Source organism: Corvus hawaiiensis, chromosome 8, assembly GCF_020740725.1.
Source record: "Corvus hawaiiensis isolate bCorHaw1 chromosome 8, bCorHaw1.pri.cur, whole genome shotgun sequence".
NCBI lineage: Eukaryota > Metazoa > Chordata > Aves > Passeriformes > Corvidae > Corvus > Corvus hawaiiensis.
The window spans coordinates 6,201,733-6,218,201 of record NC_063220.1 but is presented as its reverse complement, the minus strand read 5'-3'; the positions used below and the strand labels follow the sequence as shown (position 1 = coordinate 6,218,201).

At 39.4% G+C, this 16,469-nt stretch overlaps 1 protein-coding gene across 2 annotated transcripts in view; it reads right to left on the bottom strand.

Annotated features, from left to right (window-relative positions):
* CACUL1 (CDK2 associated cullin domain 1) overlaps positions 1–16,469 on the bottom strand; it is a 45,194-nt gene that overhangs the window by 13,731 nt on the left and 14,994 nt on the right. The window contains exons 4-5 of one of the 2 annotated variants that reach the window (XM_048310977.1): positions 9,794–9,889; positions 5,250–5,352 (exon numbers count right to left, since the gene is read on the bottom strand). In XM_048310977.1, the coding sequence (XP_048166934.1) occupies positions 5,250–5,352; positions 9,794–9,889 (199 nt within the window). The remainder of the gene's footprint in view (positions 1–5,249; positions 5,353–9,793; positions 9,890–16,469) is intronic. The other variant, XM_048310978.1, reaches the window with a different exon arrangement.

Below are 16,469 nucleotides of genomic sequence, written 5' to 3'. Positions count from 1 at the left end.
CTAGGCATTTCTGTCAAAACCAACTCAGGACAGACATTCAAGAACAAGATCATTTTCCTTATGAAACACAGTCATTAGATGTGACACGGAAATGAGAAGCACAATGAACAACTCCTTCACTGTCAGCAGCACACAGAAAGGCTGGGGGCAATGCTCTCTGCAAGAAGCTGAAACACCATGAGAGTGTTTTCTCCCTTTGTCAGGGCATTTTCTCCACAGTTTGTGCGTCAAGGCAGTAACAGGCTGCTTCTCATATGCAGATTGTTTGAGACAGATGTCAAAATGGAGGGAGGGGAAAGAAATGTCACCTGAAACAGCGTGAATGTCAATTCAATCCATCTTTTTCTTGTGTATCTCTGCCAAAGGGTGAGGCATGGGGAGTGAATAAAAAAACCCCAGCACACTTCAAAACAAACCCTGCGGTCTCTGTTGTAGCTGTAGAGTCAGGCCATGAACTTGGCATCAATCAGTCCTTCTCTCAGCCTTTTGCACTGCTCCTCTCAAACAGAGAGCTCTGTATTCACAAACAAAAGCTGGATACGGCATTTATTAGTGAAAGGCATTTTGTCAAAGCAGCACACAGCCAAAGAGATGAGGAGGGTCCCTTGCTTCACTGACATCAACAGGCTTTGGGAGGTCAGCACAGCAAAACACAGCTGCTAAATACGTAGGGCTGGGTGCCCACAGAGCAACAAACACTCCTACTGAGCCACTGCACAACAACAGGAGAATCCCTGCGCAGGCAACATCCTGCCAGCTACATTCATCAACCTCTAACAGCTATAAATAGATTCATTCTCTGTAATTTTGCATTACATTTCTACTGCTGCATCAAAAATCTGGACAACTTCATTGTTAAAGAGCTGTTAGCAACCCTTTCCAATGCTCGAGTAACTTTTCTGGTACTTTTTAGAAAACACCAATGCAGTGGAAATATCTTTCCTGTTTTTATAAAGGAAAACCTTTTCCAACATAAACCGCTCTTCTATTGAACTTTAATACACCTCCAACAAAAAAATAAAATGGAACAACAAGATCTCTTCCCCTCATCTGAATCCAAGTGACCTAACTGGGAAGAAACAAAGCTGTCATATGTAAAAATCTTCAGAGAAAAGGCTTCCTCTGTAATTAGCTAGAGGCTGAAAACATAATGAAGTAGACTGTGAGTGGTCTCCCTCCTCCTGACTTTTTTCAAAGAAGTTTTCCTTGGAAAACCATGAGAAAAACTTCTACTTCAGCAAATTATGTGATGTATTTTTACACTGGGTTTTAGCTCTGAACCCACACAGGCACTGACATGGAGAACTACACTCTGCAACTGCCTGCGTGCCTTTAGAATCCACACACAGTAACCACTCTGTGTGCTCAGGCTTCAGCGGCTGATTCTGTAATTACCCCAGGCAACAGGAACAAAATCAGAAGTGCAGCACAAAGCTATTTTCCCTCTCATAAAGTTCACCTGACTTCCCAGTTGAGTAACTACTGTACAAAAGTGCAGACAGATGTTTTTTTGGGAAGAACCAACTTGTACTGAACGATCTGTACCAGCACATTGCTCTTTGAAGAATAAAAAACTTCTTGAACTCACAACAATAATGTCTAAGGCAAGAAACAGCCCCTACACACACAGATATAAATGGCTGAAGTACTACAGAGATATGATAAGGCTTATTTGAAGTGCCCTAATCAATCTGATACATCCTACTACCCCCACAAACAGTGCTGTAAGCAAAGAATTCTATATATATTCGACTCAGACTGCCCTCTAAACCAGCTTTCACCTCTATGACCAGCTTGGAGTTTCTGTTGCTTTTTGCTCAATATGGAGATGCTGGGAACCTCATCAACCTCCCAGAGCAGGATTCCAGCCTAGCATTCACCCTCCTTTCTTTAGTTTTCAGGAAGAGAACAGAAATAATTGCAAACTCTTGTAATTTAAACCCAAGTGATCTCTCCACCAAGGAGACACAACACCATGCCCTTAATGGCTTTTCTTCTTTTGTTAGATTCAAAAGTGAGCTTGGTTTGGGCACTAAGCTGCCGATGTCCAAAAGGAGAAGAGTGGCAGTTACTTGCAAATACTCTGCCATTGAATTTTACCCACTGCAAGTACTAGAAGTAGAGAGTTTCAGAAGCTGTTATGCACTTTCATGCAGTGATTGCCATTTTTCTAGATGAGAATAAACAGGCAGGATGTTTCCAGGGCACGGAAATTGCAGTGCAGGACTATCAGAAGAGACAGTGGCTGCATAAGGAGAAAATAAACCTATTTCTGAGCTTTTCTGCTTACAAGTCACCTCATGCAGGACTGTAGCAGGAACAAAGATGACATTCTCCACCACCCCTTCCCTAGTGACATGAGGATATTATCTGCATCTTCTCCCCCTCCCACCCTCATTTCTGAAGCTTCCTGTAAATAAGATGCTGTATCTTTGCTTGTTACATTCAGTTAAGCACTTCTACACATGGCAACTTCTCCTTTGCCACTGAATGCAGCAGTCTTACCAGCAAGAGCCAGCTTTGGCTTTGTAAGGAAAATAATCAGGTTATATTCACTTAGTTCAAATGTACCCACTTTAATATGAAGAGCATTGACTTGATAAATGTGTGGGTGTAAAAGTGTTTCACAAACACAACTGTGTTCATGGATCTGTGTATTGTGGGTTTTTATTATGCATTTACTTTAACTGAAGTGCTCCAGATAGTGAAGTGCTTTTTTTAAAAAAAAAAATTTCATCTATCAAACCCTAAATGGAACCAAATTGGCATTGGTACAGGAAAAATTTGTCAAAGTAATGTTCACTTAGGCAATATTTCCTCTGTAAATAATGAATTGACACCTTGATCGCTCTAATTTTTGCAACCAAGTGCTCAGAGAAGTGCTCCCATCACAGAGACCATTGTTGCAGCTGTTGATCTTGCACCTTCCAGCCTCCCACCAGCCAGCACAGGGACAAGGGAACCCAGCCTGGGGGAGTCTGAGCTGATCAGGGCTGCACTGCTCTTCTGGCTTCTTCCCCCCCATCTTTTTGGAGTGGAGCAGGAACTTTTTCAAAAATCAAATGAACCTGAAATGTACTTACAGTCCTTCCTGAACACAGCTTCAAATAGAAATGCCAGCTTCCAGGCTCTGAGAGAATGACAAGGTACTATAAACAAAACCCACTTCGTACAAAAAAACAGAGCAACAAATTTCAGGAGTGAGAGCAGATGTTACTCTGAGCCTCCAAGTCTAGATCACAAATGGATTAAACCAATTTTGTAATTTGGTTTTTTTTCAAACAGAAGGAAGGCATCCTTCTTCTCACTGAAGTGGCAGTTGCAACATCTCTTAAAAAAACAGCCCCAGGATTTCATTTCTCCATGCAGATCACAACTTCCTTGACTTTCATTTCCAAAGTATCCCCATTCATATCTGCACTTTTTTCCCCTCACAATACAGAAACATCTTTTTGCTGAACCAAATCTGTATCAAATATCAGCAAAGAGCACCAAACGCTGACATTGGGAAGCAAAGCAAATAACAAACACCAACTTGCATTCTATTTTCATAGAGCCCTGACATTTCCAAAAAGGAAGGTTTGAATTTCAGGAAGCTAGAAAAAAAGAGCTAAGAAAGGCAGAAAAAAATACAATACTAGAAGTTTTTCAGCACATTTGCAGTACTACATCATGTGCTGTGTATCTTCAATTATTTCCCAAGAACCTGTTAGCAAGTTTAAAATTTTATTTAGGCATACTTTAACTCAATTTATAGATCCTCTCATCCAAGACTTAATTAAATCAGATCACAGTTAGGAGTTCATGCCTGTCAGTATTTATCATCTTACTTAGAAGGGACATAAAATCCAAATAACATAGCTTTAACAAACTGATGGTCAGACTGAAATGAACCCAAGGAAGCTGCTCATTAAACAAGACACTTCATACACAGCAACACAGACAGCTTACTTTTTTTTTTTCATTTTTTTCTTTTCATTTTACTTCTGCAATTAACAGAGCTGGGAAAAAGCATTTCTGATTACACACACACAACACCACAGGTCTTTTCCTTTCAACAATTCATCTGCAATTTCTATTTGATTCTGCTATTATCACTGCAGAAAGTTAATTACTTAGCAACACACATCTGACATCACTTATGTCAGGTTTATTCAGTGTTACACCTTTGCTTTGCCACTGGAAAAAAAAAATTGCCTGAAAAATGTGAACATTTTAAGGCAATATCAGCCAAATTTTCCACGATCTTGTTGCAGCAATCATCTTACCAGGTTTCATGATACCAGTAGTTCTCTTTGGCACAAAAGAAAACATCAGGCCCATGGCTGGGCACTCCTCATTGTTCTGCTATTTCCAAGGTGATGTGATCTGCTCTTTAGTGACTTTTCCAGATGGCAAGAAGAAGACCTCATCAGAGCTGATGATCTCCCATCACTGCAGAATGCCAGGCTCCCTGACCTTGTAGACACCCTGTTCACCCACCCCTTGCCCAGGATGTCACCTCTCAGTGAGCCTGAAACAACAGCACAGCTCCTTTCCCTCAGCTGGAGGGAGCAGGGCATTGCTACCCGAGCAAAGAAAAAAAGAGCAATAAACTCCACTCCAATTGCTCTAATGCTTTGCTAGCTGCCCTTCTGAGGGGCAAAGCAGGCCAGCAGCAAGCTCCCTGTGCTCACACAGACACTCTCAGAGGTGGCAGGTTTCAGACAAACATTGTGGTTCACCACAGGAGTCACACTTCCCGTTAAGTGCTCCTGTGGGTATCACTTGAAGCACATTATATTTGCATTAACCCATTAACCTTAGAGAGAAACTGCTGTCATCATTCTGCAGCTCACCAACTACAGCAGTACTTGAGTACATCATGGCAATAACCCCAGAGGTATCACAGTTTTTTGACCACACCACGTTCTTAATGACACCTGTCAATATTTTGGTAAGGAAGTTAAAAAGCAACAGCATAAACAACAGAACAATAAAACATTCATTATGCCATAATCACAAGTCATAGGGGAAAACAAATACTGGTTCCCCCAGATCTCAAGCAAACCATTACTTCATGCAAAGTCAGATTTCTGAAAAAAAAGAAAGTTGAACAGTGCCACATTTTCTCATGCCTTAAAGGAATTTGCATTGAAGTTCACTAATATTTGGCATTTTATCCCTATTTGCTGTGGATTTTCATAGTGTCTGAAAGCACTGTGGCTCTCCAGGCTTCCATTATAAGAAAAGTCAACAGCTTTACTTACGCATTAGGTTGTAAATGTGCTTTTCTGCAACATGTTCCGTAAACAGCTTTATAAGGTCATCTTTTAAGTCTCTGTTAAGCTTGGTTTCTATGTAAAATTTATTCTGGAAAATAAGACAGAAGTTTTCAAGTTTGTTTCTCATAATAGCAAATAAAGTAAACTTTTTTTTTCTCCCTGAATAAAAACAGTTCAGAATATTAAAGCCGTAGAGTATTTCACCTGCAAAGTGTTTCCTTGGTGACTGCATTTAAACTAAACAGAACATTCCTGTACAACAAAAAAACATTGGTGACAAACCTATTTACATACAGCCATACATATTTATTTTGTTTTCTGTATCTACAACTAAATCTCCATATTGATCCAGAATGGAGAGCTTGTACACAAAACACTTCATTTTAGAACTTCTAAAAATTTTATAAATTCTCTTAATGCCAAAATACAGCTGGACATTATGTTTGTAATGGAAGAAAATATTTTTTCCAATGACTAAAAGCAATTAAACCATTAAAATAGATAGGTTGCAATAATAAATCCTCAGCACAACTATCCACTTCTGTGGTTCACTGACAATCTCAGAGGACAGCTACTCAGAATTAATCAGCTGTGGAAATAAGTGATATATATAAATCTATACAAAAGTGAACTACATTAAAATTTTTAGGATTCCATTACTTTGACCCATTCAGCATTAACAATTAATTCATCTCTTTGAGGGAAATCCAGAGATAATTCTATTCAGGAGTTCCTCGAGGGCCCCAATACCTAATTTGGTATCAATGCTCCATTTCCAGCCTGCAATTAATAGCAAGATTTCTTGTCTGTGTTTTATTCATAGACGTGTTTTAAATGCTGAGGGAAAAAAATTGCTTCAAGATAAATCTCCTATCATTAAAAAGCTAGCTTGAAAGTGGAATAGCTGAATTAAGTAATTTGGACAAATGGTGTAAAAGAGTTAAACAGATAACCTACCAGAAAATCAACTCAAAAATAACCCACTTATCTGAGGCATTTACTAGAACAGGGATATCTTAAGGGAGAAAGGTTTTTCCACACTTTAAATTAAGTTTTTCTCCTGTTCACTAAAGCATTTAACACAACTGGAACAAACTCTCAGAACAGAGAGCAATCTTCATGTTTTTGTGTGAAACCCATTCTCTTGGCCATTACCAAAACTACAAACACACCGTAACAACCTGTCCAGGCAGAAACCCCTTAAACTTTTGAGGCAAACTTTCACCAGCAGTTAGTCACCTTTAATAAAGACTGAACCTGGTAGAACAAAGGCAGTCTGAGGGCTGAATACATGCCCCTATTGTAGTTTAAGTTTGTTGCAGTGATAGACAACAGCCTTAAAAAGGTGGTTTTTTAAAATTTAGTAAACTTGCTGCTGGTGGTTCCCTCCTGAAGGTATCCTGCCTGTAGAGGTTTTATCAAGGACTACAACTCAGTTGTTTCCCCTCACCTGGACCTGTGAACAAAGATTGAGGGAAAGGCTCTGCAGAGAGAATAACCTAATTAGAATAACTTATTTGTAATGGTTTTGATCAATGGTGAATTGCCATTGCAACAGAAACCCACAGCAACTAAAGATACACTTTGACAAAGTGTTAAATTACACACCACACTACAGCCTTTCACCAGACCATTTTCCTAAACCATTTTGCACAAGATGGCCAAATTATGGTGCCTCATTTTGCTCAGGAGCTGGAAAGCTTAAACTTTTAATTCTAGTAATTTCACTAGGAAAGCAACCAAAAAAAACCCCCACAACCCAGCAGTTACAAGACAGTACAAACAAAGAACAAATGTAAAATATTCTGTACATTTGCTCACTTGGAAACACCTTTCCAAAAATAAGTTCCACTTGTGTGAGCTTAAATAGACAAAGAAAGAGCATCTAACTCAAGTGCTTCATTTCCAATCCACAGTGCTGAAAGGAGAGAGCAGAAGAGCTGTCACCTTCCCCATCCTTGTTAGGGGTAAATCAGGAAGATTTTCTGTATAACACGTCACTACCTAGGCTGTGCCAGTATTTCTAGAAAAATGTCTCAAGTCACATAAAGGTCTAACTGACAGCTAAAAGGTAAGCAGATGTGAGTAACTGAGAAAGTCAGGTATGATACAAACATTAATTCTACTAAATACCTTACGATAAAGCAATCTGGCAAATCTTAAAAGATAAAACTCAGTTAATATTAAGAGGAGATCAGTAAGTACTTGAAAGAAGAAAAAACAGTATATAGGAGTGCTTACCACCTCATACTTGCATATACCTGTGTATACAGACACACACAAAATGCCCTCTGGCTGATAAGCAACAAAGTGCAATACCAGTAGGGATAACAATATGCTGCAGGCAATGAAATAAATTTTAACTATCCCAAAACCACAGTGCTCACAAATGTTAGGCTCACATAATGTGATAAAATAACAGATTTTCAGCTATATCTCAAAGTAAAATGAAAAACTGAAATTCTGTAAGAAAAATATACCATCTAAATTCTATTTTTTTATTCAAGCGGAAATATTTTTTCATTCATGTGTATAGCATACTGTGATATGTACAACCTGTAAGCACCCAGAATAATCTCACTTAAATTTATAAACCAGTTTTCTGCTAGGAATAAAGCACTGTGTATTACCCTAACTTCCAGTTTAATTTTACCTTCAGTTACATCCCTGAACTTCTGAAGGAGCGTAAAGCCACAGAATCTCAGAGGGTCTTTTGGCCTCCGTGCTTTTCTGACAAACCTGCTGCAGCAGCGTAAGACTGAAAAAATCCATCACCAATGAAAAAAACAAAGTGCTCCCAGCAAAAGAAGGAAAAACTCCCATCGGTTGCAAGGTCAGCCCTCTCACCCAGCCCTCCTGATAAGCTTGGAAACACCCCTTGGTCACCATACACACACAGGGTAAGAAATCACCTTTCCTGCTTTGGTACGTATCAGGAAAGAAAAGTGCTGCTGCTGCTATTAAGACACACAGGACTAAGCCTAAGACAAAATACTATGCCATATTCCAGTTCTACATAAAAGCTTTAGTTTTTCCTCAGCTTCATAGATTTAAAAAATATTTAAATGCACATTAAAAGTTCTCCTAAGCAGCAATATAATTATCCTTTCAGAACAAAGTCCTCAAGCAACTCAACAGCCTTGGAAACTCCTGATTAAAGCAATCACAGAGAAGGAAAGCCTCGTCACCTCTGACATAAAGGCAGAGTTTAACAACTTAGTCCACTTCAAAACTTTTTGAAAAGTATCTATTAAAGCAACTGCAAAGCTGTAATTTAGACTGTAGAGTAATTAGGCTTTCACCTCTTGCAGTTGTTTTTCAGTTGTATCTTTGGACCAAACAGAGGAAACTGTTGTTGCTATATGAGAAAACTTGATTGGACACTACAACGTAAGATGCAAGAGTACCTGCACATAAAAGTACTTCCAAATACATACAGAAAAAACTAAGAAACACAAACATTTTTCATCCTGACTTCTCTAGAGATATTTCCCACATCATGCACAACACGGATTAATAAATTATTTCAGTGAAAAAGTTTGACAGCTGATTTGCCATTAGCCTTATAAACCAGCTATACAGCTGAGCCAAGTCAGCATTGCTTTTGGCAGCAACAAGAACCAACAGGTAACAGAACCAAATAAAAGGGCAGATTAGAAAACACCAAGTTCCAGAAAGGCAAATTCCTCTTTTAATGCAACAAATCTGTATGGTAACACTATGCCAAAATACTGTAGCAAGTTACCAAAATTCACTGAAACACAGGAGATCCTTCTAAAGGATACTGCTCCCCAAACTCTGTGAAACTACCAATCAGAAAAACTTTGAAGAGTTTGAGGCTTATTTAATCCCTTTTTTTCTTTTTTTCACTTCTAAGCGATGCCAACACGAGGAAAGTTTCTGGGAAAAGGACAAGTTTCAAGCTTAAGTTATTCACTACCACCAAAAAAAAGGCAATAAAAGTTTTGGTACTTTGACAAAAAGGATGTAAATTATTGGTTTCTGAACCACTCCAAGTATGCCTGACAGTGCTATAAACATTATTTTGTCTTCATCTATCCAACACTCTAAACAGCTTTATCAAGTACCAAAAGACATTTCCAAGACACATTTCTTCCCATCTTTTCTGAATCTGTTCTATCTGAAAGTAAAAAACAATCATCTCCACAACCTGCCCAAACTAAGAAGCCAAAACTTAACAAGTCAATAAATTATCTCTGTTCAAAAAGATATAAGTAATGAACTATTTGAGATGGCTTTTTCCCATCAAAATCAGAACCATTCTCCCCACTCCCAGAAAGAAGTATTAGGGCAGAAACCAACTGCAAAACTCTGCATTTAAAAAGCACAGCTTCCCCTTCCTTTCCCCATATAACTTGATCAGTACTGTTAGGCAGGCACCAAAACTAGGCATGAAGCATAAGTTTTACATGTCAAAAATCATTATTAGCTGCATTTTATTCTTTTCACTTTCAGTCAGCATCTTGTGTATGGACATATTCATTTGAAAAGAATTTTCTAAAACTTACCATATATATGAAAAGAGGCACAATGCTCTGCAATGCTCCCATATACTGTCCAAGAGCTACGTTAAATCTTTCAATATAGAGATCTGGAGGGCTGGCCTGCAAGAAACCGTAAAAGTCAGGTTGTAATTTGAACAAGAGAAAGATCTGGAACAGCATGGGCTATGCTTTCATAGCAAACTCAAACAGCTACAAAGGATTTGATACAGTAGGTCCACACAAAGCAAGCCACACATCATTCCAGAGTTTCTGCTCTAACTCCCTCCAGCAAAACCAATCTCCCTTCAGTAACTAGGTTTTGCCTAGGACTATACATCAGTGCCCAGCACAAGGTCCATTCAGTAAGAAATACAGTGAGCCTGTAACAAACTGACATTTAGCATATGCAAATAAAAACACTTATTAAAGACCAGGGCTTTGTTTTGAAAGCACCAGCTGTCATGCCTAGAATCCATACCCAAATCTGCACAAGTGCTGCAGTGTGTGTTCCCACCCCCCTGAGCTTTTCCCACCCACAAGAGCAGGGTGGCATTAAGCTGCTGCTTTGCAGCTGAGCTGGCGAGTGGCACATCTTCCAGCTCCAGGGAACACTGTCCTCCACAGAAAACCCTTCTAAGCTACTCCTGGATCACCTAAGGCAAGGCAAGTGTTCAGGGGGTTCAGCTGGAAGGACCACAAAGAAAGCAACATTTTCAGAGAGAGTTCTGCATGCGGGTCCTGTGCTCCAGGTCAGGCCTGGGGAAATCCCCTGACCTGCTCCAGCACACTGCTTCCTCCTGGACCCCCAGCCTAAACTTGGCTACACAAAATCTGAATGTGCTATTTTCTGGGTACAATACCCTATTTCTCAAATTAGGGAATAAGGAAGCTTAAAAGATCTGTTCAGCAGCAAGTGAAGTTAAACTGAGAAGAGAACCAGAAAAATGGGAAGCACTAACCACTGTTTCTGTTACAATATGCATTTGGAGGTGTGCAGGGGAGCTGCACTGGAGCATTCAGAAGTGCACTTAGATGCCCACAGATGGAAGTGGAGCTACAGTAACCTGTTCCTCCACTATCCACTTCTCCACCCCAATCCTTCCCCATACACTGCTCTGCCTCTGGCTCAACCCCTGCTTTTGTCTTTCCAGAGGGGCTGGGTGGCTGCCTGAGTTCCTACTGTTCACATAGAGATACACCTATACAAATGCAAGGGCAAGGTGTTGCTTGTTAATGAGAAGCAAAACTTCTCTTCCCCTGCACTGTTTTCCCCTCTGACAGCACCAAGCCAAAAGAAGATGGAGAATACAGCAGTAACTAGGACCTTGCAAGAAAACAAAGATTTTCCTAAAAGCCAAAGCATCTGTGGCATGAGAAAGACTCAGGGCTTAGCTGCACCTTGACCACCTTATCAGAACTTAAAGCTATCTCCACAAACATTTTCAGCCTTTGTACGGACACTCACCAGGGGCCCTAAGAGAACAGTTAAAATTTATGTGGATATTTTGCTCTAGTAAGTGTTCTAAATTTATGAAAGGGGATTTTTTCCTTTAAAATAGCTTCTTTTGCCTCCCTTCTTAATATGCTTAATGAACACATGGGTAATTTTCACAGCAAACACCAATACAGAGCAGACAGTTCAGAAAGGAAAGCAAAACTGGCAAAGGAAGAAAGAGTGTTATTCCATATGCAGTTGCCAAAGGCTATACATGGTTATTCCTCATTTTGATCATAAGGTTTTAATCTTATTGCAAATGCAGTTTTCAGGGGTGGCCAAACAAATTTTAGTTCAAAATGCCAACAACGTATAGAAGTGGCTATGAGCTCCAAGGACTCCCTTTCATATACACATTACGTATACAATTTGTTGCAAACAACATGCAATGAAATCTGTGTTTCTAAGCAGTATGTATTCGTGCTTCACTCCTTTACAACCTCAACTTTAAATATGGTTATATCCTCTGATTGGTATACAGCTTCTAAGATCAAAGAAAAAGGAAAATTCTACTTGAAAGAACACGTCTGACAAACGGAGGCCATAGCCTGACACAGGGCACCACTCTTCTCTTGCTGCTAGATTGCCATTTTCATTAAAAAAAACCCAAAACAACAATAAAGCCAACAAGAAAAAAACACAGAAGCTGGGCAGTGCAGATTTAATCTCAGCAGTGCACACAGCCAGTCTGCCACACTTTCGACAGGGGACATAAGCACTGATACCCTTTTTCTCCACTGCAGAGGAGAAATCTGCTAGCTCTGCTCCCAAAGCCCATGTCACAGTAAGGGAGGCTGTTTATGAGGGAACAACGTCTGCACACCCAGCTGTCTCCTGAGAATGACCTCAGGAGTGTTTTGATGGAAGGATACCTGGGAGCTGTCAACCACCACCACACCTTGCAATCAGTGGAAAACAACTGCTCTGGATAAAACCAGAAAAAGCTAAAAGAGGTCCTGACAGCTTCAGAGGAAGCAGCCACTAGTGTCAGGCAGATATCAGGCCTTAGTTTTAACCTCTGCAATGCATAAATCATGGTGTTGTCTGCTTTATCAGCATGAAATGTCACTTTTCAGTTTTATTCTGGCAGTGTTTCATGTCAAGCCTCAACAGCCAAGACATTAACAGCGATGGACAACAACAAAAAAGCAAGCTTGACAATCAAACTCTGCTCAACTAAAGCTTGACTTGTAAATACCAAAATACCCAAGCCAAATAGAAATCAATAGTATTTTCACAGCTCACCTATGAAGTACTGTAATCTGTGTGGGGAAAACAGAACAATCTGTTTTCTGTTCATCACAGTTATAGTACGGCTGCTCCAAACTGAAATCAATTATTTGCTTGAGCACAGGATCTTTCTCCACATCTCTACATCCACATTTATAGGACAGCAACTGAAGCTGGATTAGTTTTATACAAACTACTTGAATTTTGTGAACTAAAAAGCAGCACATAGCAACAAATTCATGAGTAAACAGAAGTTGCTAATATTTTTATTTTAAGTGGCCATCATTAGAGCATAATTTCCATTTAAAATCTATACTTACTCACATATAGCTATTACAAGAAAAAAACCCAAAAAACTGCTTTGGGTGACACTTTTTACTCCTGGTCCTAGTCCAGAAAAAGAGAACACATACATTCAGCTGTTTAAATTACAAGGGGAGGGGCAGAATTAAGCATGACATTTACTTCTTACAACTCCACAGCAACTATTAAGTCTTTACATCCACTCCTATCTTACCTGAAGGATGTATTACAGAAGCTTATTCAAAGATACAAAATACACACTCCTAGCCTAAGGTCTTCCAGGAAAGATGAGGATCCCTCATTCCTTCACTCCTCATCCTGAATCTTATGAAACTGTCAATTCAGGGGTTTGGGGGTGTTTTTTTGTAAGTTTATTGGTTTTTTGGATTGTTTGAGATTTTTTTAAAACACTCCATACAGACAGGCAGTAAAAATCCTCTCCTACATTTGCTCTTATCTACCACTCATAAGGTCAAGAACAGTTTTCCAGCAAAAACTGTATTGTGTGTCTGTCCACAGGAGCATTCAATGTTTGGTTGGATTTCTCAAACTCTGATGCAGTTGCATTTGTTTAACATCTTCAGCTTGGTTGTGAGTCAACTGCTTCTTAGAATAAAATATTATGGTTGCTGTTTAAAAGCTGATGCTAGAGACACAGTTTCATCTCCTTATACACCACAGAGGACATCTCAGCACCAACAGAAATGAGAAGTAACAAGAAAACACATTTGAGAAAGGATGACATACAAGAGATAGTCAAAATAAGCAACTGGAGATCCTGCATAGTGGATTACCTTTCCCTTATTTGAAATCTAATATGTAGGCATTTCAATGCACTTGTGGGCAAGAAACTATGTATGTGAAAAAGATCTGGGTTTTTTCAGCTTGAAAACCAGTCTCGATATCACTCTTAAACTGAACATATGAAATCAGAAGGCAGCTTCTGGCTCAAGACGACTTGGAAATGGCTCACAAGAAAGAAACAGAGACAACAGCTCTCTGCTTGAGGAACACAAAGCTAATCTATTTATGAAGAGTCACCTGGCACAATCAGCGGTATGTTTAGTAGAGTTTACACTCCTGTGGTGAATGGGCAGTTCCATTTTCCTGGGAATATGCTCACTGCCAAAATGCCAGCACATATGCTGCAGCATCTCTCCCACGCCTGCCAAGTGAAAAGGGAGAATGGCTATGACTACACAAATTAACCTGTTACTCATGTAAGTGGTCTGAATCTTCTAAACCACTCTTTGTTCTTTCTCAAGAAAATATAATTTGTTTACCTTGCCTTGCAATGTATGTGATGCCCAGGTCTACCTCACTAGACATGGGTATTATTAAAACTTTTTACAAAAAACAGACATCAAACCAAAGCACAACTGATTCAAAGGCTGTGTCTTCCTAGTCAAGCCTGCACTCAAACCTGTTCAAAGCTGTACAGCCTCATGACATTTTCTCACGTAACTGTCTTACAGCAGGTTAGCAGGTGTGGGCCATGTTCCATTCCCACTCTACATGCTTGTAAAACAAAAAGACACTGTATCTAAAGACCATCAAAATCGTTTAGCAGTAAGAAATCTTCAGAAGCTTTTCTACCTATTAAATATATATTAATTAGTGCTGTATTTACTTATATCTTTCTGTAATTGCATCAGGGTCTGCAGCCCCAGTGTAGTGTGACAAGGCACTAAACAGAGCTGCAGGACTACAAGCCTTTCCAAAAAGCTGCAGGCAAGAATGCTTCTCTCAGCTTAACTTGCTGATGGTAATGGCATTTTTAATGGCAATTCTGGCAATATGGTCACCCCTACTACTTAAGTTAAAAGCCATCTTTTTGATGTCCACACATAAAGATACAAACATTTATAGTGCTTCTGGTTTCCACCATCTGAGTTCAAATCATCCATTTGATCTGATTCAGTTCAGTGGGATTCACAGCAGTAAATGTTTGTTTCACAGACACACACAATTAAGCAATGTTCTCCCAGAAAAACTGATAGATAAATACCTACAGCTCTGAATATTTGGGTTTGGTTTTTTCCCATTTTAAATACTATGGACCAGATAAATGCCCAGTCTGCATCTCCTCTTGAAAAAATGAACTGTTGATATTAACAGATGGCCCAAATGGACTCCAAGAAACACCATTGATTTAACATAATTATTAAGAAAGAGTTAGAAAAAAAAAGTTCTCAATTTCCATTCTCCACCTCTATTTCTGATCTTTTCTAAAAGCAGAGCATAGAGGAGGCAGATTTGTTTTCTATTTAAGTCTTTGAGAAACTGCTAGATCTACAGATATTATTTCAGGGAATCAACTGATTTCAAATTACCAGAGGTAATTTAAGTGTTACTTCTATGCTACAAGAAATAAGCATGACTTTTGAAGTAGGTTCCCTGTATTTCCTTTAGCTAGCTACCAAGTCAGACAATGCCCATACAAACAGTGTAGTAAGAATTGGCTTCTTCACACGGGTGGAGCAAATGGCCTCGCAGAAGTACATTACTAAAGTCTAATCATGCCTGCATTAGCAACCTGATTTACTAAGTGTACACAAAAAGCAGCCACAGATGATGCTGCCAAAAGCTGTATTTCACAGACTGGCATAACTGCTCCATTACAATACAGCACTTTATAAAGGTAATGTAATCACCAGTGTACCTTGGAGGGAAAGCAAAATACATCTCTGCAAAACAATCTGGAGTAAAACTACCTTAAAGTGTAAATATCAAGAATTGCTATGAGATGGTCCCCTGTATGTAACTCTGCCCACTGTTAGAAATTCAGTTTTACCAGACCCTCAAAGCACTACCTGGATGCATTTTTACGGCACCCTGACCACATGCAAAACCCACAGGGTAAACATGACGAGCCACTTCAGCTTCAATAGACAACAGTTTCTAAAACACAAATAAAGTAGGAAGTTCAGAACCTCATCTGAAGTTTGGAATAAGGCATTTGTATTAATCAGATTAGTGTTTCAGAAAGAGTAGGTGCAGGAGATGACCGGCTCCTCACCACTGGCTGGAAACTCCATATAATCACAGGGGACAAGGGGAAGGTAAACACAAGACAGCAAATAAGACAGGAAAAGGCAAGGAAAGAACAGATTGTCCACAACAAGATATTGCTAAGCTATACCTGAAAACAGATGACAGCAGTGCCTCCTCTAACTCTGTGTGTGTTTAGGTGTGAATGTGCCACAGCAAATACACTGGGAATGCTGCTCTCTTAGATTCTTAAGTACATTAGATTCACAGGCAAGACAGGCCTGTGAGTTATTGTTTTGCTTATTGTAAATTCTATAGAATCTTTTATTAAATTGTTTAAATTAGGCTATTGATTAATCACTGTTAAGTTTAAATGCTGTTAAAACCATTAGGCCTAAACCGCTGGTCAAGTTGGAGGCTGACTTTGGCAAAGGGATCCACTCTGAACCTTGTGACTTATTCTGAGGGTCTCCATCATTCCCTCCTATCCTTACCCTTTTCCTATTCCCTGCCACCACACAGATCATTTCTGGGTGATTTTACTTTTAGACCGCTTGATTTTAGTCTGATTTTTCTCTGCATGCTTTAACCATGTAGTAGTAATAGTGTGAGCCTTGACAATGAACTCTGTCATGCTTTCACTTTAATATTAAAGCTGCTTTTCCTGATACCTTTACCAGG